Genomic DNA, 27,684 nt, shown 5'->3' with positions numbered 1-27,684 from the left:
TCAACAACCTCCAATATGCAGACGATACCACCCTAATGGCAGAAAGCGAAGAGGATCTAAAGAGCCTCTTGTTGAGGGTGAAAGAGGAGAGTGCAAAAGCTGGTTTGAAACTCAACATTAAAAAAACCAAGATCATGGCATCTGGCCCCATCACTTCCTGGCATATAGAAGGGGAAGAAATGGAAGCAGTGACAGATTTTACTTTCTTGGGCTCCAAGATCACCGCAGACGGTGACTGTAGCCATGAAATTAAAAGACGCTTGCTCCTGGGGAGGAAAGCTATGGCCAACCTAGACAGCATAGTAAGAAGCAGAGACATCACCTTGCCGACAAAGGTCCGTCTAATCAAAGCTATGGTTTTCCCAGTAGTAATGTATGGCTGTGAGAGCTGGACTATAAGGAAGGCTGAGCGCCGAAGAATTGATGCTTTCGAACTGTGGTGCTGGAGAAGACTCTTACGAGTCCCCTGGACTGCAAGGAGGTCAAATCAGTCCATCCTAAAGGAAATCAACCCTGAGTGCTCATTGGAAGGACAGATACTGAAGCTGAAGCTCCAATATTTTGGCCACCTAATGCGAAGAGAAAACTCCCTGGAAAAGACCCTGATGCTGGGAAAGATTGAAGGCAAAAGGAGAAGGGGACGGCAGAGGATGAGATGGCTAGATAGCATCACCAATGCAATGAATATGAACTTGAGCACGCTCCGGGAGAGAGCGGAGGACAGGAAAGCCTGGCGTGCTGTGGTCCATGGGGTCACGAAGAGTCGGACACGACTGAACGACTGAACAACAACAACAACAAGACTTCGAAGGGCTCAACCTTTGACATGTTTCTATCCTTTATAGCTGGAGGAAAACTTTATTTTGTTTTCAAAATAAAACAAAATTTTGAAAGTCTCCAATTTTAATTGTTCCTTGTTTAATTGCTCCTTTATTAATTGATTTTATTATATCCTGCCTTTCCATCAAAAATGGCACTCAAGGCGGTTAACAATGGTAAAATGCAGATAAAAACAAAATCTTCATCAAAACATAAAAACAAATTAGTTAAACATAATTAAAAACAAACAATAAAACACCAGAAATAAACAGCACCCAACCAATTAGAACCTCCTTCAGCCACTGAGCAGTGCTGACGGCCTGCCTGAGGAAAGCCCTCTTGGCCCGATGGGAGGACAGCAGTGAGGGAGCCAACCTCTCCTCCCTCAGCAGAGCGCTCCAGAGCCTGGGGGTGGCCCCTGAGACGGCCCCCTCCGGGGGTGGCGGGACCTTCCTTGGTCTTGGTCGTGCTGCTCCACACGGCAAGGGCTCAGCCAGCATCAGCCGCTTGCTGCTGAGAGTATTTGCTGATAAAAATAGCCACTCTGGTGACACGAATACTGATCTCCGCGGGCTTGCTCGTGGCGGCCAGGTCGGTTTGGATCCTCCAGAGTGCCTGTCTGCTGCCAAGAACGGGCTGGAGTAGCAGCCCACTCGCTGCTGAGGCCAGTGCTGGGAGGCTGGCTAGGTCTGTGGAGAAAGGCCTGTGGTGCAGGTGGCCCGTGGAGCATGCTGGGAGGCGGGAGGCCTCGGCGCCCCTCGTTCGGTGTTGGGGCCGGTCAGCTGAGCCCTCTCTCCTCCTCACACTTCAGTGATGTCTTTCCTTAAATAGTTGTGTCCCTCCCCTTGCCGCTGGCATTGGCACCCCTGGAAACGGCTCGGCAAGAGGCTGGTGGCATCCTCCAGCTCTCGCCCCAGGACGATGTTGGGCCTTTCTGAGTCCACCTGTTTCTCTCTCCCTGCAGTTCCTGAGCAGGCTGCCAACCTATCTGTCCTGGATGTGGCCAGTGGATCCGGGACCCTACAGCTGACACAGTGACAAAAGCTGCCGTAAGTTCTTCGCCTGGAGGAGCCCACAGTCCTCCTTGTGCGGAAAGCGGAGCTGTCCTCCCTGCCTGTCTCTTGAGCAGACTGCAGCCACGGGGTTGCAGTCAGGAGGCAGAACCCATGCGCCGTGTGGGGACCACAGGGACCGGCATTCGCGGCTGGGAATAGCCAGCTCTCCAGGAGGCGGCTGAGGCTGCTTTGACCTGTAGAGACAGATCGATTGGCAGGGCTGGTTGTTCCCTGGGCAGCTGTAATGTGTCTGGACGCCTGATGAGTGAAGAGAGCATGAGTGGGTGGGGAAGGGGCAACGAGAGGTCTGTGTGACATGTGCCTGACGATCTGGTCTGTTATGTTTGCCAACCTGAGATGGAATCAAGGGGAGGCTGTGTGGTGTGCGCCTGGCTGTGAGGAGGAGTGCCTGGGGTGTCTCCCCACAGCGACCCCTTGCTGGCCTGGAGGGCAGCCACCAGCCCACACCGCTTGACCTGCAGAACACTGGGCTCTTTCTCTCCCCTGTCCCCTTAGGAGCTTGGAGGTGGGGTAGGTGCGTAACCCACAGGAAGGAGACATGGAGAGAGCGGGTGAGGCCTACGTGAACCGGGACGAGGAAGACGAGATGGTCAGTGGGACGTGGTGCAGTAGTCTCTTCTCTGAACCCGAGAGCGCCCCAGACCAGTGGATCCAGAGCAGCCACCACTTCCGGGTCCCATGTTCCCCTCTCTCAGGGACAGAGCCTCTGCCCAGACTAGAGTCCCTGCCTCGCATGAAAGAGGAGCCCCCAGTGGTATTCCTGGCAGCATCCCCAGGTCAGGCTGGGGGAGACCCTGCCTGCCTGGGACCCTGGCGGGAGAGGTGCTGCTGGCTGGTGCAGGTGCTCCTGAGCTAGATGGAGCTACCTGACATGGTAGGAGGCAGCTTCCTCCGTCCTGAAACTGCTGCATGGACCAGAGGCCTCAGTTCCCCCTTAAGCATGACTGGAGAGGGTGGAAACCTCCCCCCTGGACCGCCCTGGTTGGGACAGCTGCAGAAGGGAGGTTTGAGGAGCGGTGATCATACTGTCCTCAGCCATGGCTCAGCAGGAGAGCCCCTGCTTGGCATGCGGAAGATCCCCGGTTCGATTCCCTGGCAGCATCTCCAGGTAGGCTAGGACATTTTCCTGCCTGAGACCCTGCAGGGAGAGCCATGGCTGCCAGTCAGTGTAGACAGTACTGGGCTCAATGGACCAAGGCTGGTCTGACTCTGTGTAAAGCTGCTTCCTAGGTTTCTATATCCTAGGAATAGGTCCTACAGGTACATCTCCTTCCATGGGGAAAGCATCCCTCCAAGAGGAAGGGTTTAGGTTTGCCCCACTTGCCCTGGTCAGGCCCAAGGCAGTGTTCTCATGGCAATGTGGGAGGGTCCTTTCCCCTCCGCCCCCAGGCCTGACTCCCTTTTCCCCATGCAGGAAATCTCTGGCTACAGCCCCTGCTGCTGGAAGCTGGTGCTGGTCTTGCTGGGCACTGTGTGCAGCGGAGGCTTCCTCCTCCTCTTCCTCTACTGGCTGCCAGAGCTGACCGTCAAGTGGACCTGCCATGCGGTGCCCCTGCGGGATGCCCAGGTGCTGCTGCTGAGGACCACGGTATGGAACCAGCCAGAGTTTTCACACTGAGTGTGGCCCTCGCCTTCCTTGACCCTGCCCAGCTGGGAAAAGGCTGGAGCTCAAAGGGCGGCGCCCCTGCTCTGTGGCCAGACAGTCCCAGGTCCAGTTCCAGCAGCACCACTGGGAAAGAGCCTTCTCTGCTGAAACCCTGGAGGGAGCGCCATTGCCAGTTAGCGGAGAGCAGGGCTGCACAAATCTGTAGGCACTGAGGGCTGCGTGTGACCCTGGCTCAGGGTTTGGGGGTAGATGCAGGTACATGCATGCCTACATACACTGCAAGCAAGGAAAGAGTAATCTGTATCAGGACCGCTGGGGGAGAGAATTCCACAGTGGGGGATCAGGGCAGCTGTGAGGGGCTGCAGTTCAGGTTGTCAGGGGCCACATGTGGCCTTCAGGCTGTGGGTTATGCACCCCTGGTGTAGATGATACTGAGGAAGGTGGCTTATGTGGTGTGGAGAAGGTGGAGAGGGAGACATTTTCCTCCCTCTCTCGTCATACTAGAATCCAGCGGGGTCATCCCAGGAAGCTGATTGGAGGGAGATTCAGGACGGATCGAAGGCAAGACTTCTTCACACAACGCAGAGTTAAAAGATGGAATTTGCTTCCACAAGATGTAGTGATGGGCACCAACTTGGATGGCTTTCAAAGGGGGTTGGACAAATTCCTGGAGGAGAAGGCTACCCATGGCTACTAGTCCTGAGGGCTGTGTGCTCCCTCCAGTGGAGACCAGAGCTGCATAAACCTTTAGGGGAGCACGCCTGGGAGGGGGCTGCAGCACTCCCGCCCTGCTGATGGGCTTCCATAGACAGCTGCTTGGCCACTGGGAACAGAAGGCTGGACCGGATAGGCCCTGGGCCTGATCCCGCATCAGGGCTCTTCTGTTCTCATCTGACCTGGCCTAAGTGGGGTAGGGGCATAGCTCAGGGGTGGGCCCACTGCTTCATGCAGAAGGTCCCAGGTTCAATCCTGGCTTCTCCAGGCAGGGCTACGAAAGGTCTCTGCCTGAAACCCTGGGGAGTCGTGGCTAACAAGACTGGGCTGAATCAATATAAGGTGGCTTCCGCTGTTCCTTTGTTTTGTGCCCCACATTTCTTCACCCTCTGCTCTCTGTCTGTTCTGCATGCAGACACCCCACTTTCCGCTCTGCCCCACTTCTTCGTTGCTCTGTTCTGCCGCTATCCCTTGCTTCCAACCTGTGGGAGGGGACATCCTGATTCTGCTCTCTTCACATGCAAATTTTAAAAGGGTTAAAGGGAGGCAAAAGCTGGGACTCCCCTCTGCAGCATCACGCGCGCCTGAGCTGTCCTTGCCTCGCCCCTTTTCTCTAAATGAGGTGTGGGCCTGGAAGCATTTGTCCCAGTGAGAGGGCTCCTCTTTGTGGGTGAGGGGTGGATTGAGAGTGTGTGGTTTTGGTCTGGGTGGGACGAAGGGCCTGGGCCCGTTCTTCCGTGCCCAACTTCACAGCCTGGTTGTGGGAATGGAGAACCCATCACTGGGAATCCCTCCTTGGGCTAAAGGGCATGCTGGGGGCGATGGTGACCGGACTTCCTTCAAAGACTCGCCCTGGGTTGCCTCCGCCTGTGGGGAGGGGCCGCGATGGTAGGTGCTTCAGGCCTGCTGACATATGTTAACCCTCCCCGCCCGTTCCTCCTGCAGGACCAGTTCCGGACTTGGTCCAGGATCCGGGTGGGTTCTTTCTCTGCCCCTGGATCCGACCCCTTGGGCTTCCCTCGGCTGTCGGAGAGCAAGAGGCCCCTGTGCCAAGCTGGCCTGCCAGAGGACTGGGATTGTGAGGAGGGGCTTCTGTCCCCACCCACTTGTGGGGAGCAGACAGAGGTGAGAGAGGGGCTCCGTGGCCATCCTCCCTGCCCACTGTGGGAAGGAGCCCTGGCTTTGCATGCAGGATCGATCCCGCAGCATCTCCCGGTCGGGCTGGGGAAGATTCCTGCCTGAAGCCCTGGAGGAAGAGCCGTCACTGCCGGACAGTGTCGGCAATACCAGGCGAGCTGGGCCGGCAGGGGTGGGGTGGGGGTCTGGCTCAGTATAAGGCAGCTGCCTCCTGTGCCCCTGCAAGGGCTCACAACGGCCTCCTTGCGCTTCCAGATCCGCTGTTTTGTTCACCACAACACGCGCTACCTCTGGAGTGCCGAATCCCAGTCTTTCCAGCGGCTCACAGCCCTGGACCTGGGGCAGCCTTGCTCTTCCCTGCACACCATCTATGGGACGGGCCTCCCTCGGGGCACCCAGGACTACCGGTGAGAGGGCTGATGGGCGGCCGGAGTTGGCCGTGCCTGTGCTGAGCAGCTGCAGGGGCGGGGCGGGGCGGGCAGGAGCCGGGGCTGAGCTGGCGGCCTCTGCTTCTGCCTGCAAAGATCCCAGGAGAACAGCGGGCTGGGGAGAGAGAGAGCGCTTGTCCTCCCTGATTCTGAGTGCACCTGCTCCCCACCCCAACCCCCTTTCTGTCTCCAGGAGGCTTTTCTTTGGAGCCAACCAAATCAGCGTGCAAGTGCCTTCCCTCCCCAAACTCCTCATCAAGGAGGTAAGTTTGCGTGGGGTGGGGGGCAGCCTGGGGCCCTGGGGCCCTTCGTTGGCCGTTGTTCTCACCCCGCCCCCACCCTGTCCAGGTGTTGAACCCCTTCTACATTTTCCAAGTCTTCAGCATGGTGCTGTGGTCCCTGGACAATTATTACCTGTATGCCTCGGCCATCCTCTTCATGTCGCTCATCTCGATCTGCTCCTCCCTCTACACCATCCGGAAGGTATCCACGGGACCAGGGTGGGGAGGGGGTTTCTAGTCAGCAGGACAAGGCAGAGCAGCAGCCTGAGCTGTCCTTTGCGGGGGCGGGGGTGTGGAACAGCCCTCGGGGCAATGACGGGGGGGGCTCTGGAGCACGTCTGGCTCAAAGGGAACTTCCGGAGGCCCCCTTGTCGCTCCTGGAGCGTTAGGAACGGCACCTGAGCAAGCGAGTGGGCCGTGGGAGGGATCTGCTGCTGCAGGCTGTAAGAAGCCAGTCGCCGTCCCCTGCGCTCGGCACTTTTGCGGGGGCTGCGCCGCGTGATCCTGCCCCAGCGGCCTTGGACAGAGCTCGGCGGCTCGGCTCAGGCTTGTGCTTTCCCAGCTAATAACAAAAGCTGCTGTGTTGATACGGCCCATTTTGTAATGGATTACGAATGTTATAAGGTTAGTATTGGTGAAGTGAATTGTTCGGGTTGTTTGGTATTGCAGTGTTGTACCATTGCAGTGCAAATGTTGGTGTCTATCCTTGCTTTTGCATTGCTGTCATGTTGTGAGACTCTTGGGGCATATTTTGTGGGAAGGCAGGATACAAATTAAGTTGATGATGGTGAAGATGCATTTATATCCCGCCCATTTTCCTCTTGCAAGGAACCCAAGGCAGGTTACCTGGGCCACCTCTACTCCATTTTTATCCTCATAACAACCCTGTGAGGCAGACTAGGCTGAGAGTCAGTGACTGTGCCCAGATCACCCAGCGAGCCTCATGGCTGAGTGGGGACTGGAACCCAGATCTCCGGAGTCCCCGTCCAGCGCTCTAACCACTACACCACACTGGCTCATAATAATGACTGTGATTCGGGATGTGGACCCTAACCCCTTTCCTTCCTCCACCAGCAATACATCCTTCTGCACGACATGGTTGCTGCGCACAACATCATCCGGGTGACGGTGTACAGGGGGACGTGTGGTGAGTGAGCGCTGTGGGAGGCTGCCGGGCTTGGCAAGCACTTGGCAAGCAGCTGACAGCCCTTCTGTAATCCCGTGGAGTCCTTCCACACTCATAAGGCCCTTTCAGACAACCTTTCCATACGCAGTGGCTGCAAAAAAAGTCGGCCTTGCCCCAGAAGGCCCTGGCTCTGCCATCCCCGGCATCTCCCACTGCGCGCCCGGGGAGGCCCTTGGTCTGCCCGAGATGCTGGCGAGCTCTTGCCCGTCCGAGCGGGTGAGGCAGCCCCCTGGATCCCACCAGTTATTGCTTGAGGAAGGGGCGCAGTGTCTCCCTGCGCGCCGTACTCTGGGCTGTAGTCTTGCGGCACCTCCTAGCTGGGTGGCTCTTGTTTCCCTCGCAGAGACGGAGGAGATCTTGTCCACGGAGCTGGTGCCAGGGGATGTTGTGCTGGTGCCTCCCGAGGGCCTGACGCTGCCATGTGACGCGGTGCTGCTGAGTGGCACGGCCATCGCCAACGAGAGCATGCTGACAGGTACGTGCCGGCGGAGGCCTCTGGCCCTGGGGTGGGTAGGGAGGCGGGTTCTCCTTTGGAGAGCTGATCTCTCCCCCTTGCCAGGCGAGAGCATCCCTGTGACCAAGACGGCCCTGCCTGACCCGGCCCAAGGTGCCAGCGGGCCCCTCCAGGATCCAGCCTACGACCCGGAAGAGCATAAACGGCACACGCTCTTCTGCGGCACCTCCGTCATCCAAACTCGGTACTACTCTGGGGAGCCTGTGCGGGCACTGGTCATCCGGACAGGTAACGGCAGCTGTGGGGCTGAGGCCCCTGCCTGGCTGGGGGTAAGTGTGGGGGCCGAGCTCCCTCTCTTTCTCTCCCGGGGCACAGCCTCAGACTCTTCTCTCCACCAGGTTTCTCCACCTCCAAGGGGCAGCTGGTTTGCTCCATCTTGTTCCCAAAGCCAACAGGTTTCCGCCTCTACAGAGATGCCTTCCGGTTTCTCCTCTGCTTAGTTGGAGTTGCTGGGATTGGCATGCTCTACTCCGTGATCCGCAGCGTGCAGCAGGCAGTGAGTTCCTTGCCAGGGGGCAGGTGGGGATCAGGAGGGGCTCTGGGGGAGAGGAGGGGGCAGGCAGCTGCCAGGGTCAGCAGGCAGGACTCCTCCTCCTCTCCCCTCCCAGATCCGAAGGCTGGTTGCATCAAGGCACCACCGGCCTCTGCTGGCTGGGAGATTCTGGGGGCTGTAGTCCAACACCTCTGGGGGGCCAGGTGGGGGAAGGCTGATGGAGACGGGCATTTCCAGCAGCTGATCCAGACACCCTCTTCTGCGGCTCCCAACCCACCAGGAGCCCGTGGGCCGTATCATCCTGGAGTCCCTCGACATCCTGACCATCACAGTGCCTCCTGCGTTGCCAGCCGCCATGACAGCCGGGGTGGTGTATGCCCAGCGGCGCCTGCGCAGGAAGCAGATCTTCTCCATCAGCCCCCAGCGCATCAATATCTGCGGGCAGCTCGACTTGATGTGCTTCGACAAGGTCCTGGCTCTCCTCTCTTCTCTCAAGTCGGCCCCTGGGCCCCCGGGGGGCGGGGGAGGCGCCCTCTTCGCCAGCCTTGCTCACCGAATGCTGATGGGGTCCGGCTTCTATTTGGCAGACAGGAACCTTGACTGAGGATGGGCTCGACTTCTGGGATTTTGTACAAGCCCAGGATGGCTGGTGAGTGTGAGGATGAATGTCAGGTCTCTTCCCATCCCACAAGCAGAGGGCACAGAATCTCATGGGAGCCTCGGAAGCCGCCTTGGGCTGATTCAGAGCCCCTCAGTCCATCGAGCCCAGCACTGTTGACACAGACTGGCAGCCATGGCTCTCCCTCCAGGGTTTCAGGCAGGAGAAATTCCACCCCATCTGGAGATGCTGTTGGGGATCAAACCGGGGACTTTCTTCATGCAAAGCAGGGGCTCTGCCACTGAGCCATGGCCCCTCTCCTGCTGGGAAACAAACGGTGTCTGTCTCTCTCTCTTTGGTTCTGTGGCATGACAATATGCATTTCGTAGAGGCAGCTTAACAATCTGGAATACATGTTGGACATGGATCCCCACTGGGCTTGTTGCCTGCTGGGAAATATATTCTCTACAGTAGAGGCTGTGAGCATTGCATGCTGGGATATGTCTCTACCTGGTCTAGATACAGATCCATTGAATAAAGTCATATAGGCTTGAAGTCCTGCAGTCCCACGTCCGTCCCCCCTGCCTTGTCTCTCTCCTGCCTTCCCGCCCCGGAAGATGCCTGCCTGCTCATCGGTCCTCCCTGGCTCCGTTCAGGCCTGAGCCAGTCGAGGGAGATGAGCCCCCCCACACACACCGCCAAGAGGGTCCCTGAGCTGTGCCTTCCTCTTCTGTTAGCTTCCTTCCGGCAGGGCAGGACCTTCATGACCCCAGCCTGAGCAGGTCGCCCTTTGTAGCCGCCATGGCCGCTTGCCACTCGCTCACCACCATTGGGGGACGTCTCTCAGGGGACCCCCTCGACCTCAAGATGTTTGAGGCTACCGGCTGGGTAAGGCGCTGGTGGGGGGTGGGGCTGGCTCTGGCGGGGAACCTTCCAGGGGTGGGTTCCTCCTCAGACCGGGGGCTGGCGGGCCAAGAGGATTCTGCCGTCCCTCCCCCAGCAGCCTGCCCGGCCCTGGCGCACCGCCCCTGCTGGCCCTCTGGGTGTTCCCAGCGCTGCTGTGCTTCCTTGCTGCTCTGCAGACGAGCCTGCCAGAGCCTGAACAGGAGCTGCGGGGAGCCACGGCGTTTGGGGCAGGCTCCGGGCAAGGCCTGTCCCACACCGTGCTCTGATCTGCCTCCCCTGCTCCTGCCCCGAACAGGTCTTGGAGGAGCCCACCCAGGAGGAGACGGCTTTGCATGACCAGATCCAGCCCACGGTGGTCCACCCCCCTGGCCAGGTGCTTCCTGAGGCCCCCAAGGGGGCTCCCGAGGATGAGGTGAGTGCAGCTTGTGGAGCCTGACCCCTCAGCCCACAGAGCCCCAGAGCTCGGCGCCTGCCTGCCTGCTTACCTTCCGGGCGGTGGGGCGGGGTGGGCGGCTTACAGACAGCCGCAGGCTCTGAGGTCTCTTTTCCTCTTCCCTTCAGGAGCTGATGGAGCTGATGGTGAGTGGAGCCAGCCCCCTCCCCCCTGACTTCTCACTGCCTTTTTGGAGAACCCCGGTGTCCTGATGCATCCCCTCTGCCTCTGCTCCCCCCCCCTTGCAGAGAGTCTACCAAATCGGCATCCTGGTGCAGTTCCCGTTTTCCTCCAGCCTGCAGCGCATGAGTGTCGTGACCCGGACGCTGGGCGAGAAGCGGCTGGTGGCCTATGTGAAGGGGGCCCCGGAGACCGTGGGCAGCCTCTGCCGTCAGGAGACGGGTGAGCTGCGGGGCGGAGGCTGCCTTGCCTTTGCAGGGATGGGGTGGTCTGGCCTGGCAGCCGCAGCACAACCCATGAGAAGGCAGTGGCTGGCTCTGGGCAGGCTTGGCGTATCGGGTCCCTCTGGGCCAGGCAGGCAGCCGCGCCTCAGAACAGGTCGGGGCTCACCGCGGCAAGAGGCTCACTTGCCGTGCTTGTTGCTGCAGGAGCGACAACCACGGGAAAGCAAAGCAGCGGGTGGGGCAGGGCAGATGTGCGGGGCGGCATTGCAGGGGCGAGGCGCGGGCAGGGGAACCAGGCCTGGGGCTCTGTGGCTGTCATCTGCCCACCCTGACGCCTGCCGGCGCCTTTCAGTTCCAGAGAACTTCTCAGCGGTGCTGGAGTCCTATGCGCGGCAGGGACTGCGGGTAATTGCGCTGGCCAGCCGACGGCTGGAGAGCAAGTACACTTGGCACAAGGTCTGGCACATCAGCAGGTCAGTCTTGGGCCTCTGCCCCCCGCCCGCCCCGAGGCTGCTCTTGCGCCTCTCGCAGGCCACCCGCTTGCTGCCCACACCGCTGTGGCATCCTTTCCCTGCAGAGACGTCGTTGAGTGCAGCATGGACTTCCTGGGGCTTGTCATGCTCCAGAACAGGCTGAAGCCTGAGACGGCGCCTGTCCTGGCCGAGCTGCGGAAAGCCTGCATCCGCTCCGTCATGGTGACAGGTGTGCAGGGGAGGCGGGAGCCCCAAGCCTTCTCTGCAGTCCTCGGATGGCGGGGGGCTTTGTGGTCACCACAAGCCCTGCCCCTCCCCTCAGCTTTAGCCCAGTTAGAACTCCCGTCCCGCAGCCTTCCGGAAACACTCACTCCAGGGCCATTGCAAAAGCAGAGGGGCCGTGGTTCCTGTTGCGTGGCTGCCTGCCTCTGCAGGGAGGGCGCTGAAGTCTCGAGAGCAGGGGTTGGATTAGGGGCAGGGCTCCGGGGTTTCCAGCCAGTCCAGCAGAAGCTGTATTGCTGTGATGGTCTTCCTCTCTCCCTGCCCCCCTCCCATGGCCCAGGAGATAACCTGTTGACAGCCATTTCCGTGGGCCGGGAGTGTGGCATGATCCCAGCCAAGGGGAAAGTGATTTTGACTGAGGCCCTGCCCCCCAGGGATGGGCAGCCAGCCACCATCAACTGGCAGTATGCGGATGAGCTCCCCACGCTGGACATGCCGGACAAGGCAAGCAAGGAGGCGAGTCAACTGGGCAGTCCTTGTGGGCTGAAGGGGGGGGGGGCGGGCTTCGGGGAAGTGGAGCCATTTTCCTTTCTGTCTCCGGGGTCCCAGGAGATCAAGCTGATGTTGGAGGAGGAGGATCTGGCCCCTGCGCCCCGGCCAGGCATCCCGGATATCAGTTACCACTTTGCCATGGGTGGAAAGTCCTTTGCAGTTATCGTGGACCACTTCCCTGACCTGCTGCCCAAGGTGAGCCTCCCTGGCCTGGAGCCCGTCCCTCAGTGCTAAACCAAAGTGTGGGAGTCTGCCTGGGGGCAGGTGGAATCCCCTGGAAAGGATGGGGGCTCACAGGGCGGGGGATGCTTGTTACGAGGAGAAGCAGCGGCTCCTTCCCGCCCCAGGGGCCTTCCAGTGGGGGTTTTCCACCCTGCACCCGCAGCGCCATTCTGTTGAGGCCCCTGCTGGCTCTTCTGCCTGTCTGTTGCAGCTGCTGCTCTGTGGCACCATCTATGCCCGCATGGCCCCAGACCAGAAGACGCAGCTGGTGGAGTCCCTGCAGACAATGGAGTGAGTTCCCTCTGGCATAGGAGCTCTGCCTCCAGGGGGGGAGGCCATTAGGGGTGGCTCCCTCCCCCCTGATAGCCCGGCTTCTGTCTTCCAGCTACTACGTGGGCATGTGCGGGGATGGAGCCAACGACTGTGGGGTGAGTTGTCATTCTCTGGCTGACCGAGGAGCCTGTGGCCAAAAACCTTTGCCGGCATGGACCCACAGCCCAACCGGCTCAGTCACGAGGGGGGGCGGAGCAAAGGCTGGTGGGTGCTATGCAGCATCCTGAGCACAGAGGCTAATAGGCCTAAAGAGCATCCGATGCCTTTCTCTCCCCCCGCCCCCCCTCGGACAGGCTCTGAAGCGGGCTCACGGCGGTATCTCCCTCTCGGAGTTGGAGGCCTCTGTGGCTTCGCCGTTCACCTCCAAGACGCCCAACATCTCCTGCGTCCCAGACCTCATCCGGTAGGTGGGAGCCAGGAAGGGCCACTTGGGCAGATGTGGATGGTGGGGTCTGTGGGCAGGGCCCTTGAGACGCCTTCTCCTAGTACACATCTCTCTGCCCGCCAGGGAAGGCCGGGCTGCCCTCGTGACTTCCTTCTGCGTCTTCAAGTTCATGGCCCTGTACAGCATCATCCAGTATCTCAGCGTCCTGCTTCTCTACTCGGTGAGCCTCAGGATGCAGGGATGCCTTGAAGGCCCCACTCCCCTGCTTTTCAGGGCTGGGGAGGGCAGCTGGGAAAGCAGGACAAGGCAGTGGCCAAAGGGATGGGGGTGGTGATGTCTTCCCACCATTCCTCTTCCAGATTCTGGGCAACCTGGGAGACAAGCAATACCTCTTCATTGACGTGGGCATCATCCTGTCTTTGGCCTTCACTAGTAAGTTGCCCACCTGCTTTACCAAGACCACAGTTACCTGTCCTTGCTGCCGCTACTGCAGGGTCTCTGTTTTGTCCTTAAGCCGGGGTGTGTTTCCCTACCCTGCCTCTCTGTTACTCCTTCCTGCCCTTCTTCAGTTCTGTGCTCACAACAGCTGGAGCAGCCAAGAGCCAGGAGAGGCATTTTGGACTTTGGCATCTGGTTCCCTCCTGCTGCTGCTGCTGCTGCTCTGGGCAAACCCATTGCTTGATGTTAATGTGTTGTTCACTTGCTACTGTGAGCTTGTTGCTTGTATCATTATGGTACATGACTGAGCGGTGATATTTTGTTAGTTAAAGTCGACATGATGCTCTTGTACTATTTTTATATGTGTTCGTTTATCAGCATGGACGAACTGCTCTATTTATTGTTTAGATATATACTGTGTTTGTATCAATGGTAACCTTATATCTTTGCACTTAACTGCCGGCTGCCTTGGGCTTCTTCCTGGGGGAAGAAAAGGCCGAGTATCAGTGTTGAAATGAAGTACATTAAAGCCTGTCTTGCAATAACTTCTGCATAAATCTGGTTGGCAGGTACATTGTGTCTAATGTGATATTCCATGTGTGTGTGTGTGTGTGCGGGCATGCATGTTTGTGTACACACACGCGCATGCACCTGGTAGTATTCACATGGCTCTTGCAAGGAGTGGGGCAATCCAGGGAAGGTGATGTGGAGAGAGCAGGGGAGACTGCGGGGGTGACACAAGCAGAAGAGTCCTGGCTGGCTGGCCAGGTACAGAATGTGGCCGTTGACATGACCTTTGGCCACGCTCTAAATCACTAGAACCTCCACGGGGCTGCCTGACCCTCGCCACCATCTGTCACCCCCTCTGTTTCACCCTTCTTCTCCCCTTCAGTGAGTCTGAACAGTGCATGGAAGGAACTGGTCCCCCAGCGGCCGCCCACCAGCCTGGTTTCTCCGCAGCTCCTACTCTCCGTACTCACCCAGATCCTGCTGTCGCTGGGCTTCCAGGTGGGGGCTTTTCTCCTTGTCCGGGAACAGCCCTGGTATGACCGCAAGAAAGATGGGTAAGTGTGGCAGGTGGGCAGGGCAGCAAGGGATTCCCCAGCCCTGTGCAAGTTAGGAGCTTGTGCTGCCGTTCTCTCTCCACTGGAGAAGGTTCAGAGGAGGGTAACAGGGATGATCAGGGGACTGGAAACAAAGCCCTATGAGGAGAGACTGAAAGAACTGGGCAAGTTTAGCCTTGAGAAGAGAAGACTGGGGGGAGATATGATTGCGCTCTTCAAGTACCTGAAAGGTTGTCACAGAGAGGAAGGCCGGGATCTCTTCTCGATTGTCCTAGAGTGCAGGACACGGAATAATGGGCTCAAGTGACAGGAAGCCAGATTCCGGCTGAACATCAGGAGAAACTTCCTGACTGTCAGAGCAATACGACAGTGGAACCCATTCCCCAGGGAGGCGGTGGGCTCTCCCACACTGGAGGCATTCAAGATGAGGCTGGACAGCCATCTGTCGGGGATGCTCTGACTTGGATTCCTGCACTGAGCAGGGGGTTGGACTCGATGGTCCTGTAGGCCCCTTCCAACCCCACTATCCTATGATTCCTCCCCCAGGAGCTGCAGTCTTGCTCCCAACATTACGTCAGATCCCAGCAACATCACCCTTGCAAATAGCATGGCTGGGCGGGAGCCTGAGGAGGAGGACAGCGACTCCGTGCGCAGCTTTGAAAACACCACCCTGTTCTATGTCTCCTGCTTCCAGTACGTCATCGTGGCTCTGGCCTTCGCCAAGGGCCCACCCTTCCGGCAGCCCACGCGCACCAATGGTGAGCGGCTCCGCCCAGCCGAAGTGCCAGGTGTCCCCTGGCTGCGGAGCTCCACCCCACACTCTTTGGCCATGCCCACACGGGGACTGGTGCTCGGTTGAACAGACCCGTCAGGCGCATGTTGCAGAGAGGAGGCGGTCGGGGGGCAGAGGATAAAGCCTACCTTTGCAGGAAGGACCCTGGCTGGCCTGCACCACGTGCCCTCGGGCCTTTGGCGGACAGGAGCCTGTTCCCTCTCCCACCCCCGCCCTCCTCTCTTCCCCCCCTTCCAGGGAGAGAGGACCCCAGCCTTCCCCAACCTGGCACCCTCCAGATGTGTTGGACTGTGGGAGTTGTAAAGTCGGGACGGGCCACGTCGGGCAAGGCTCCATTGGCAGTTAGGGCGCGTCGCTTTGGTGTTTGGCTCCTCGCGGTCAGCCTCTTTGAACTGGGTTAAGATGAGCCCCTCTGGATGAACAGCAGAGCGGCCATGCTCATGCAGCCAGCTCCCTTCTGCTCCACTGGCTGAGCCCACCTCCCTGTTCCTTGCAGGGCTCTTTGTCGCCTCCTTCCTCGCCACCTACGGCTTCCTGCTTCTCTTGCTCCTGTGTCCGATCCCTGCCCTGGACGACTTCTTTGAGGTGTGCGGCCTGCCCCAGCCTCTGCCCAGCGCGGTCTCTCCCTCCGCAACTATGCCGGGCTCCGGTTACAGGCTGGAGGACGTGTGCGACGTGGTCCAGGAGGGTGGGGGGCGCTGGGCACTCCCCAGTCCAGTGGCCTTATCTCGAGTGACCTTGGGTTTGCGAGCCAGGATGGGGCAGCAGATAGTAGGCTGGCTGGCTTTGGATGTGGGAGGGGCACGCTCTACTCCCTGCTTACAGCTGATCTGCACATTGTGTGTGGGGGGCCCTTTGGCCCCCACCGTCTGGAGTGATCCCAGGTTAAAGTGCCCATTGCACAGAGCTGGTGAAAGCAGCCCCCAGCTCCCTCGCAGGTCTGTGTGTACTCGACTAACCCACCCTTGTCTGTAGCCCCCATGCAAGAAGGCAAAAGCAGAGGGAGCCAAGCTCACACCCTGCTGGTTCTGGGGGCGGACTTTCCTGCTCCCCCCCGACGTTCCTTGGCCAGCATTCCACCCTTGCTGCCCACCTCCCCGTGAGAATAGCCAGGTTGCCGAGGGCAGGGTACGGGCAGTACGGGCTCCTGCTGTTCCTGTGCTCTGGAGAGATTGCAGCAGAGCTCGGAAAGTCAGGGGGCTCCACACTGCAGACCCCCCAGAATCTCTCCTGGTTTAATCCTTGTGCTGGAGAACTTATGGCTGCCACTCTTGTATGGAGGGTGGGCAACAGAAAGGGGCAGGGAAGAAGCACACCCTATCCTGCCGAGAAGGAATAACGGCTCTTTCCTCAGCTGGCCTGCATCCCGTATGAGTGGAGGCTCATCGTCCTGGTTTTGACAGTTGGCAACCTGGTGCTGTCCCTCTCTCTCGAGGTGAGGCAATGAACCTGCTCCTGTGTGGGGGATGTGGCAGGTGACATGGGGGGGTTGGGGAGGCCGGGCCCCTCCGTGCCTGGGGCACTGTGCCTTTGGGTTGGCCGCCTGCGCTCCATCCTGTAATGCTCCCGCCCGCTGCTCTCCCTCCACAGAACTTTGTCTGTGACTGCGACGCCCTGTGGCAGCGTGTTTGCTATACAAGGCGGAAGTATGACTACCCAAACCAGGCCACCTACCCCCAGGTACGCACAGAGACACCCCCCCCACGAGGGGAATGTGCAGTTGAGCCGTGCGGGGCGGGAGCATGCTGACGTGCCAGGGTGAGGGAAAAAGCGATCTCCTCCCTCTGGCCTTCAGGAGGAGATGAGGGCAGGTCATGCAGGAGGGCAGAGGGCATCCTGCCTGGAGGGGTGGAGCCAGCTTTGCAGGGGGAGGTTCATACGGAGCAAGCGTCTGCTTATCCGTTTTTCTGAGGAAGGGCTCCAAGATCGCTAAAATGCTTTTGTGCCCTTAATAAAAACAACAAAGAGTCTTGTGAGGCCTTGAAGACTAACAGATTTATTCTGGCAGAAGTGTTCATGGACACCGTCTACTTCATCAGAGGCATCTGATGAATATATTTATTTAATTTATTATTACGTTTATATTCCCCCTTTTCCCCTCTTGCGAGGAACCCAAGGCAGCTTGCAGGATCCTCCTCCTCCTCTCCATTTTATCCTCACAAAAGCCTGTGAGGTAGGTGGGGCTAAGAGTCAGTGACTGGCCCCAAGTCACCCAGGGAGCTTCATGGCCACGTTGGGACTAGAACCCCGATCTCCCCAGTCCCAGCCCAGCGCTCTCACCACTGCTCCACACTGGCCGTCCTTCCATTTCATTTCCCGGGCCAACCCTCCAGCGACTGCACCACACTGGCTTCAAGGTGTCACAAGCCTCTTTGTTGGTTTTGCTGCAACAGACTAATGGGGCGAACCCTCTGGAAATGGGGCCCTTGAGGTGACTTTAGAAAGTCCGCAATATAAACATGCCCCCACTTGTTTAATTGCAGAGGCCTCCGCCTTCAGAATAGGGTTCCCCGTATGGCTCCAAAGCAAACCCCACTGCCATCAAAGCCAACTGCAGCCAAAGGGATCATGACCCCTGGAACATAGAGGGCCTTGTGACGCAGCAGTGGAGGGCGTCTGACTCTCAAATGCAGGGCCCTGTGGCATCCCAGCAAGGCAGGATTGATGGCCCGGAAGTTGGAGAGCAGTCTCAGGCTCTCGTGCAACCTTGGGCTAGTTGATCATCATTGGTTCTGGGAGTGTGCTCGGTGCTGTACACTGCAGTCGGGGGGATGGGCAAAGGGGGAGGGGGGCTGGGGACTGTCAAGGCAGCTGGGCAAAGCAGGCCCCTCTCCCAAGAGTGCAGGTGGTTGGGGAAGTGTCCCAGGACAGCCCACTGGAGAGAGTGACGGCGCGCCCGCTGCACCTGTTGCTGTTTGGGCCGCTTCCTGCATGGCCCCAGGCCATCCCACGCGGCCACCGACATCTCTTTTTCCCCTCAGTTGGAGCTGGAAGAGATGGCCCCTGGGTACTCATGCTGCCGGGAGGCCCCTCCCCAGGCCAAGTACAAGCGCTTGGCCCAAGAGCTGCTCTTCGACCCAGACTGGCCTCCGAAGACAAGCACCGAGGCCCGGGCGCCTCCTCCAGCTGAGAGCAGCGCCTGACTCTGCCTGGGGGGCGGGGGGGCACGTGCGGAGATGGCGCTGCTCGCGCTGCAGCGTTCTGGTTGTTGCAGTCCTTGCTGGGAAATGGCTCTCCCAACCACCACCACCCGCCCCCCCCCAGCTCCAAAACTCACAATAGCTTCCCAGCAAGTGCTGCAGTAAGGAGAGAAAAAACACCTCAGGAACTGTAGTTTATAAGCTTCTAATTTTTCCACGGTTGTTATAACAAAAAACATGTTGTGTATCCATTACAGCAGTGAACGGCATTTATTCTGCCCCCCGCCATCATAATCTTCCCTGGCCTCTTACGGTACCACTTATTAGTATTACTGTGTTAATTAGCTTGGGGGGAAAGTCTATTTGTTAAAGCCCATGAGGGATCATGTTTGCTAGTGGGCTGGTCCTTGGAGGAAGTTGCTTCCAGGATGCTTCTCCCTGAACCTTCTCCGGCCATTTGTGGTGTGAAGAAGAATCATCATCTGTGGAGCATGTCCATGTCTGGGTTGAGGAGCGGTGGGTGTTGCCTCCAAAGGGAGGCTTTTAAATGTCTTTCAGCCATTTAAAAAAAAGAAAAGAAAGATGATTGTATGTAAAACTTTTATTGTTGATTGTGGGAGCGAGAAAGCTGTTCCCCCTCCCCCTCCCCTTGTATCCCTTTTGTCCCCTTCCAGCAGTTCAGTTCCTTTGTTCCTGGAGACATTTTGGGGATCTTTTCTGTGCCTGCTCCCTCTCCCTTCCTTCTTTTTTCTGTTTTTGCCCCAAGGGGGAATGTGATTTACTGGCTTGGTAAGGACCTTGATGCATGCTCCAGGTCTGACAGGCGTTGTTACCCTGATGCCACGGAAGATGATCAATCTTTTGTAGCCTTGCCAATCACCACAAAATTAAAAGATAAATGAAAAGGCTTAGCGAAATGTTGGTGTGGCTTTTGGGGGTGGGCTTGGGGCCCATCAGAGTGGGGGGGATGAGGGAGTGGGCCTTGTGCTTCTGCCCCTCTCTCCCGCTAGGGCCGAGGGAGGGAGGAGGGTTCCCGGCGGTGCTGGAAGGGAAAGGGCAGCTCCTCAAAGGGGATAGGCCAGTTCCCCCACTAGGCAGGCTGGGGGTGGAGGTGTGCAGTGTGTGCGCACGAGAGGGAGATTTGCCCTTTCTTAGCACTCTTGAGACCTGCCTTTAAAATGCCCAAGCATTTGATAGGGGGGCGGGAGAGAAAAGGGCGCATGTTTGGGATCTCGGGCCAGGAGAGAAGTTGCATCCCAACTCTGATGCGAGGGTGCGGCAAGCGTGAGACTGGGGCCAGACGGGGGCTGCCTTGTCTGTGTTGCTCCTGGGAGGGTTCCCGACCTTTGCCAGCCTGCCCCAAGCTGCTGCCCTCCGGGTGGGCTGGGCTGCAGCTCCCCTTGGCCCCAGCCCACATGGACACCATCTGGAAGGCAAGGGCATGGGAGTGCAGGGAGGGAGCCGTAGCACATCTGGCAAAAAACGAACCGCTTCTCGGGGGGATCAGAATTCCTCTGCCTCGCTTACAGATTTGTTGTTGTTCAGTCGCGTCCGACTCTTCGTGACCCCATGGACCACAGCACGCCAGGCCTTCCTGTCCTCCGCTCTCTCCCAAAGTGTGCTCAAGTCCATATTCATTGCATCGGTGATGCTATCTAGCCATCTCATCCTCTGCCGTCCCCTTCTCCTTTTGCCTTCAGTCTTTCCCAGCATCAAGGTCTTTTCCAGAGAGTTTTCTCTTCGCATTAGGTGGCCAAAATATTTGAGCTTCAGCTTCAGTATCTGTCCTTCCAATGAGCACTCAGGGTTGATTTCCTTTAGGATTGACTGATTTGACCTCCTTGCAGTCCGGGGGACTCGTAGGAGTCTTCTCCAGCACCACAGTTCGAAGGCATCAATTCTTCGGTGCTCAGCCTTCCTTATAGTCCAGCTCTCACAGCCATACATTACTACTGGGAAAACCATAGCTTTGATTAGACAGACCTTTGTCGGCAAGGTGATGTCTCCGCTTCTTACTATGCTGTCTAGGTTTGCCGTAGCTTTCCTCCCCAGGAGCAAGCGTCTTTTAATTTCATGGCTACAGTCACCATCTGCGGTGATCTTGGAGCCCAAGAAAATAACATCTGTCACTGCTTCCATTTCATCCCCTTCTATATGCCAGGAAGTGATTGTCTGGAGGCCCTAGCCAGCCTCTTTCAGTCTACTCCAGTAGCCAACTCCAGACACCGACAAAGGATTCTTTTCAAGGCTTTATTCCTTTTACAACTTAGTAACTCCATCACCAGCGACTAAGCTATGAACAGCAGAGTAACCTATGCCCTGGGTTGGAAACGTTTGGTCCCCGTTTGAACGAGAATCACTTGCAGACCCTGAACTTATGGGCTAGGGAGAGTCCCTCCCCCTTTCCCTTGGGTCCTCTGGACGCGACCGTTGCTTGCGTACCAAACAGGCGCTATGCCCCCTTTCCGCGCCCTCCATAGTTCGTCGCTCTTTGCGTCTGCGTCGAGCAGCCAGCCAGCCCTCCTCCCGCGCTCTTTCACTGCCAGGACCACTATCTATCTATGGAGTGCCGGCAGGAGGAATTTCTGCCGGCTGCAGGGCCTGGGAGGGATGAGCGCGCTCCTCTCCCACAGACGGCTGTTCCTCCTCAGAATCAGAACTGCTCTGAGGTTCTATGGGCTCAGTGTCCACCCTGACAGTGATGGGGCCAGATGCCATGATCTTCGTTTTTTTAATGTTGAGTTTCAAACCAGCTTTTGCACTCTCCACTTTCACCCTCAACAAGAGGCTCTTTAGATCCTCTTCACTTTCTGCCATTAGGGTGGTATCGTCTGCGTATCTGAGGTTGTTGATCATTCTCCCGGCAATCTTAATTCCGACCTGTGATTCATCCAACCCGGCGTTTCTCGTGATCTACTCTGCATATAAGTTAAATAAGCAGGGCGACAATATGCAGCCTTGTTGTACTCCTTTCCCAATTTTGAACCAATCGGTTGTTCCATGTCTGGTTCTTACTGTTGCTTCTTGGCCCTCGTACAGATTTCTCAGGAGACAGGTAAGGTGGTCTGGTACTCCCATCTCTTTAAGAATTTGCCAGGGTTTGCTGTGATCCACACAATCAAAGGCTTTAGCATAGTCAATGAAGCAGAAAGAGACGTTTTTCTGGAATTCTCTTGCTTTCTCCATGATCCAGCGAACGTTGGCGATTCTAGTTCCTCTGCCTCTTCGGAACCCAGCTTGTACTTCCGATAGTTCTCGGTTCACATACTGCTGAAGCCTAGCTTGTAGGATTTTGAGCATAACCTTGCTGCCACGTGAAATGAGCGCAATTGTACGGTAGTTTGAACACTCTTTGGCATTGCCCTTCTTTGGAATTGGAATGTAAACTAACCTTTTCCAGTCTTGCGGCCACTGTTGAGTGTTCCAAATTTGTTGGCATATTGAGTGCAGCACTTTAACAGCATCATCTTTTAGGATTTTAAATAACTCAGCTGGAATACTGTCCTCTCCGCTAGCTTTGTTGTTACTAATGCTTCCTAAGGCCCACTTGACTTCACTCTCGAGGATGTCCGGCTCAAGTTCAGTGACCGCACTATCATGGCTATCAGGGACATTCAGATCTTTCCTGTATAGTTCTTCTGTGTATTCTTTCCACCTCTTCTTAATCTCATCTGCTTCTGTTAGGTCCCTGCCTTCTTTGTCCTTTATCATGCCCGTCTTTGCACAAAACGTTCCCTTGAGATCTCCGATTTTCTTGAAGAGATCTCTAGTCTTTCCCATTCTGTTGTTTTCCTCGATTTCTTTGCATTGTTCATTTAAGAAGGCCTTCTTGTCTCTCCTTGCTATTCTCTGGAACTCTGCGTTCAGTTGGATATATCTTCCCCTTTCTCCCTTCCTTTTCGCTTCCCTTCTTTCCTCAGCTACTTGTAAAGCCTCCTCAGACAGCCACTTGGCTTTCTTGCATTTCTTTTTCTTTGGGATGGATTGAGTTGCTGCCTCCTGAACCATGTTACGGACCTCCGTCCATAGTTCCTCAGGCGTTCTATCAGGTCTAATCCCTGAAATCTATTCCTCACCTCCACTGTATATTAATCAGGGATATGATTGAGGTCATACCTGAATGGTTTAGTGGTTTTCCGTACGTTCTTCAATTTAAGCCGAAATTTTGCAAGAAGAAGCTCATGATCTGAGCCACAGTCAGCTCCAGGTCTTGTTTTTACTGACTGTATGGAGCTTCTCCATCTTTGGCTGCAAAGGACATAATCAATCTGATTTCGATATTGACCATCTGGTGATGTCCATGTGTAGAGTCGCCTCTTGTGCGAAAAGAGTGTTTGCTATGATCAGTTTGTTCTCTTGGCAAAACTATTCTTTACAGCATCGGACTTTCTTTTCACCACCAGACACATCCACAGCTGAGTGTCCTTTCGGCTTTGGCCCAGCCGCTTCACTCTTTCTGGCGCTACTTCGAAATTCCCTCTGCTCTTCCCCAGTAGTATATTGGACACCTTCTGACCTGAGGGGCTCATCTTTCGGCATCATATCTTTTAGCCTTGTGATACGTTTCATGGGATTTTCTTGGCAAGAATTCTGGAGTGGGTTGCCATTTCCTTCTCCAGTAGACCACATTTTGTCAGAACTTTCCGCCATGACCTGTCCATCTTGGGTGGCCCTGCACGGCATAACTTATGGCTTCACTGAGTTACGCAAGCTCCTTCCCCACAACAAGGCAATGATCCATGAAGGGGTTACAGATACTGGGGCTCAAATCCCCTCTGCTCAGGCTCCAGGCTGGCTTGATCTGCGGCTGGCTTCGAGCCGGCCTCGGTTTCCACGGAGCTCGGGCACCACGGCGGCCCGCCACCGCCAGCGTGGCACCCTCCGGAGGCGCGGGGGGCAGTTCATGTCATTCCCGGCCAGCATGCTGGCCTGGGAGTTCCGCCCAGCACCTCCGCGGGGCACCGATTTCGGCCCATGCCCAGGTCAAGCGGCTGTCCGGTGAGAGCCCCGTGGTGCGAGGCAGGATGGGTGTTGGGCGAGGTAGGCCTGCAAGGGCCACAAGGCAGGATGGCTGGCCAGGCGCTTGGCATGCAGGAGCAGGCTGTGCCTGGGGTCTCACGGCCCGGGGGCACGCAGTGGAGAGGGGCCCTGTCCTGCTCGGGAGCTTCCCGGAGACCTGGGGCGGGCGGGACTTCATCAAAATTCAGGCGTAAAGGAGATCCCCCCCAGGGAGGCTGGGGGAGGAATTCAGCGTCTGCTGCAAGTCCGAGGCTAGAGCCAACCAGTGGCAATCTCCCCATCCCAGAAGGGTGGGAGGACTGCAGTAGGGCTTCCCTCTCGCCTCAAATGGCAGCCTCTGGAAGGTCAGCCTAACGTTTTCCCCAGCCACCCCCGTGTTTTTTGGGAAGGCTGTAATACCGGTGCGGTCATCGGCGCAATCCCTTCAGAGAAGCTGGCAGACCAAAGGGAGGGGAAATATTTTAAGGTCTCCCCGGCCGATGCGGCCCCGCTCCGTGGAGGAGCGCTGGATGCTCGAGGGGGCCTGGACAGGCCGGTGCTGCGCACATCACGCCGGCGGGCAGGCGCCGTGGCCTGGAGCGGCCGTGCGCGCCCGGGCCGGCGGGGACCGGAGGGGCGGAATTGCTCGCGGGAGGGGGAGCGCGCTGCGCTCCCGGCAGTTTTCGCCGGGACCGCGCTGGCGGCTGGTCCGATCGGCCCGGGCCCAAGAGCCTGCTCCGAGGGGGCAAACGACAGCCTTTGGGCACCGTGGCGTCCGCCGAACGGGTCGTGGCGCGCGCCGGCTGGGGGATTCCGGCAGCCAGCCCAGCCGGGCGCGCGGGGGCACTTCGAAAGCGGGGGCGCCCCCTCGCTCTCGCGCGAAGGGCCGTCGGGCGCTGGGCGACCCCGCCCGGTGCAGCGCAGCGACGAGCAGGCCGCTCCGGAGGGGCCTTGCGCGCCAGCCCGCCCGGCCGGGCCCTCCCGCGAGGACCGGGCCGTGCAGCGCCATGCGCGCCCCGCGCCACGTGCTTGGCTCGTGCAGGCCGACAGGCAGCGAGCGGCTTCGAGCGCCCGGCCCCCCGGAGGCGCCGCTCCCCTGCGCGCGACGCCCGCCGGGCTGCGCGGCCGGAAGGGAGGAAGGCGGCCGCAGCCCTCGGGCGGCGGCGGCGCTCCGGGCGGAGGGCAGCGGAGCTGCCGCGCACGCGCGGGAACCGCTCGCCAGAGGCGCCCCATCCACAGCCGGGGGCGCCCCGGCGCCCCGCCGTGCAGCGCTTGCGAGGGGCCAGCGAGCGGCGCAGCAAGGGCATCGCGCAGAGGGGGCCTCCACCGCGCCCCGGCACCGGGCTGCGCGGCGCACCATGCCCCCCAGCCCCCGGGCTCTTGGGGCGGGGGTCTCCCGGGGCTGAGCGCTTTTCGAGCGGGCGGGGCTGGAATATTGGGGCGCGCCCAGCGAGGTGGGCGACCGGATGGGGGGATGGGCAGCTGGCCGGGGGTGTCGAGGAGGGTCGTCGGAGCGCCCACCCCCGCAAGAGAGAGGCAGCGATCCCTTGCGTGGGGACCTGGGAGTCAGCCCCCTGAACCCCGTGGATCTTTCTTCCGAGTAAACACGCGCACGGGCCTGCGTTCTGCATCAGCTGGAGGGTGGGGGGGGAGCAGCAAGATGCTAACAAATACTGGTAGCAAACTGGGGATAGTGGTTACTACCAGCCTTTCCCAACCAGGGGCTGGCCAGGTGTGTCGGACTACAACTCGCATCAAGGATGGGAGTTGTAGTCCAACACACCTGGTTGAAGGGAGCTGCTTTACCATCGTTCAGAGGCTATGCCCACCCATGATGTGTGCCTTTCTTTTTTAAGGACCACTTCTGTTCTCCTTGTGCACAAAGTACTTTGCAGTCCTGTTACCTCATTGGAATCCAGAGATGCGGGAGGCAGTGTACATCACCGCCAGCTCCCCGCCCCTTCTCTGCCTCTTCCTCCTGCGTTCCTTTCATCCCAGCTGCCGGATTCTCTTTTCTGCCCCCCTGACTCTCCTGCTGCAGAGTTGGGGCCCCCAGCAGGGAAGGGCCTAGGAAGGAGCCCCGCAGTTGATGGCATAGCAGGAAGGGCTGGAGAACGTCCTGTCCCTAACCCTCTCTTGGTCTCCTTTTGTGAAGACGCCCCAGGAGGAGAAAGCCCCCATCGGTCCGTGGCTCATGGCCCTTTTTGTCTTTGTGGTCTGCGGATCAGGTACTTCATTATTCCTCACTGCTTTACTTGTCCTTCCTCTCAGAAGCCCAGGGTGGCGCCCGCGGTTCTCCCCAAGCTGCATTCTAGCCTCACAACAACCCTGTGAGGTAGGTGAGAGTGACTCGCCCATGGCCACTCCAGGGGCTTCATTTGAGACTAGGTCTCTCCACCATGAACTGCCAAGCCAGGAAATTTCTCGACAGGCAGCCATCAGTAAATCGTATGGCGGCTTGTTAAAAGAGAGGCCAGTTCAGCCAGCATGTGTGTGTGTGTGGGTGGGGTGATTCTGTCCCAGGCACCTGGTGCCGGTGGAGCCCCAGTCCTGGACCCTACATTTCTTGCAATATTGAAGATCCTGCTCACTGCAAATATCAAAGGAACTTTGGGAGCTGCCTTACACTAAGTCAGACCCTTGGTCTGGATGACAATGACGGGCAGCAGCAGCTCTCCCTGCAGGGTTCAGCCAGGGGGTTTTCCACCCCACCGGCAGATGCTGCCAGGGATTGAACCTGGGACCTTCTGCAGGCAGAGCAGGGGCGCTGCCACTGAGCTGTGGTGCCTCCCCTATCCTAAGGGAAGCAGACCTTGGGGTTCTGGCTGCTACCTGGAGCTGGGGAGGATTTTGTCTCGTGAGCAGGCAGAAGAATAGGGAATGAGAAGAAGCAGAACTGTTACAGGGTCTGGTGATCATGGTGTGGCCCCCACAGGCCACATGGAGGACTGGGGCTTTAGGGCAGCTGCCCCCAATATGGTGCACTCCAGATGTGTTGGACTGTAACTCCCAGAATCCTGGGAGTTGTCCAACACTTCTGGAGGGCACCAGGTTGGGGACCGCTGCTTTAGGGTCTCTCCAACCTTCTTCCTCTTACATCTCATATTTTCCTCTTGCTCTTCCCAGCCATCTTCCAGATCATCCAGAGCATCCATCTCGGAGGCTAATGGGAAGAAGCATCTCTTTCTTCCTGCCGCGCCACTGCCAACCCTCAGGGAATTGTGGGATATTTTTGGGACCTCCCAGTGACCCTCTTTTGAAATGTTTACTGCCAGAGTCTTCCTCTGCCTGCCTCCACGAACCACATCTCTCTGTTTCCTTGTGCCTCCCTCCCGACTCCCCTCCCCCGTCTTCTGAGCCGTGACCAGTTCTGGGGGATGCTGGACTAAACTGGGATGTTCCTTGTCTGTCTGCTCTCAGTGTGGGATGGAGAAGGCTGCTCGACGTTGGGCATTTTCCCGTGGAGCTTAAAGAATGTATTGTAACAAGGAGGGCTGGGTGAGGTGGGCAGCGTTTTGTGCCTCTGCACTTATATGGCAGCATTTGGGATGGGGGGGCGCGCGACTGGGGGTTTGTTCCGGATCCCTCTAACTGACAACCTGTTATAAACCTACAGTTCATTGTCCCAAACCATTCTACAGTTGAGCCTCTGAATAAAACATCATCTTGTTGGAATCTTTGCCACGGCCCGAGTACGTCTGAATTTCTGAGAAAAAGGTGTCCCTGTAAGGTGCGCGCGTGTTTATCTCCTAGGAAAGCCATCAGCCAGGCCCGCCTCGCCAGGAAATCGCCCAGCCCGGGGCAAATACCCGTCCGCGCCCTTCGCGCCCCAAACCACCTCCGCTTCGAAGGCACCGGGCGCGGCTGCGGTCCGGCTCGAGTCTGGAGCGCGGCGCGAGCGGGCCCGCCCAGCCCGGCGCGCGGCTGGCCCGGCTTCGTGCCCGCGCGCCCTCCGGCGGTCGCCCCTCTCGCCAGCGCCCCGCCCAAGAGCCGGGGCAGCGGAGGCCGCAGGAAGGCGGGGCGGGGCGGCCTCCTGTCGGGGGGCGCCGGGCGCCCCTCGCCGCGCTTCCCCAGCGGCGTCTGCGCGCAGCGCTCGCGCCCGCCCCGCGCGGGAGCGAAGGCAGCGGCGCCAGAGGGCCAGGGCCTTCCCCCTTCCGCTTTCCCCCGCCGCGCGGCGGCTGCGGGCCGCCCCCTTTCTACGGCCCTGGGAGCACGGTCTAGGGAGCGCCGCGCGGCGTCGCTCTAGGCTTCCGCAGCTCCGTGGTGAAGCCGTGGGCGGGAGTGACCCTCCAGCCTGTCCCCTCTTCCTCCTCTATGGTCCCTCCTTTCCCTCTACGCCTCGGCATCAACCGGCTCCACAGAGTACCGAAGCCTAGAGTGTCCTCCCAGCCCTGTGGTTCCTCGCCTTTTGATTCCTCCTCCTCAAACAATTTCTGGGGCGGCAGGCGGGGCTTTGACAGCCCATCGGA

The 27,684-nt window shown here is 58.4% G+C and overlaps 1 protein-coding gene across 8 annotated transcripts; it reads left to right on the top strand.

Annotated features, from left to right (window-relative positions):
- The first annotated feature begins 1,782 nt into the window (after positions 1-1,782).
- Positions 1,783-19,131, top strand: LOC146343204 (polyamine-transporting ATPase 13A3-like). Of its 8 annotated transcripts, none has more exons than XR_014784013.1 (33): positions 1,783-1,868; positions 2,391-2,484; positions 3,310-3,483; positions 4,006-4,062; positions 5,161-5,340; positions 5,608-5,759; positions 5,974-6,043; positions 6,129-6,263; positions 7,136-7,208; positions 7,591-7,722; positions 7,807-7,989; positions 8,100-8,257; positions 8,535-8,723; positions 8,842-8,903; positions 9,590-9,740; positions 10,054-10,170; positions 10,320-10,337; positions 10,440-10,593; positions 10,948-11,068; positions 11,173-11,297; positions 11,631-11,794; positions 11,900-12,037; positions 12,276-12,355; positions 12,450-12,492; positions 12,691-12,800; positions 12,906-13,002; positions 13,142-13,214; positions 14,113-14,284; positions 14,831-14,977; positions 15,574-15,662; positions 16,432-16,512; positions 16,668-16,757; positions 18,059-19,127. XR_014784013.1 is itself a non-coding variant. In XM_084806850.1 (33 exons), exons 2-33 carry the CDS (start codon positions 2,434-2,436, stop codon positions 18,218-18,220), a joined length of 3,813 nt encoding a protein of 1,270 aa, XP_084662976.1. In that variant the 5' UTR covers positions 1,783-1,868; positions 2,391-2,433; the 3' UTR covers positions 18,221-19,131. The 8 variants fall into 8 exon arrangements, 4 of the variants coding, with proteins under 4 accessions (XP_084662976.1, XP_084662975.1, XP_084662977.1 ...); XR_014784011.1 differs by having other exon boundaries at positions 11,631-11,806; XR_014784010.1 differs by having other exon boundaries at positions 11,631-11,806; positions 14,831-15,042; positions 15,315-15,662.
- The last annotated feature ends 8,553 nt before the right edge of the window (positions 19,132-27,684 follow it).

The sequence above is a fragment of the Heloderma suspectum genome, chromosome 6 (assembly GCF_057233095.1).
Source record: "Heloderma suspectum isolate Gila_16-S chromosome 6, 16-S_ref, whole genome shotgun sequence".
In the NCBI taxonomy this organism is placed as follows: domain Eukaryota; kingdom Metazoa; phylum Chordata; class Lepidosauria; order Squamata; family Helodermatidae; genus Heloderma; species Heloderma suspectum.
The sequence above is the reverse complement of the archived record's forward strand: the minus strand, read 5'-3'. Positions and strand labels throughout refer to the sequence as shown.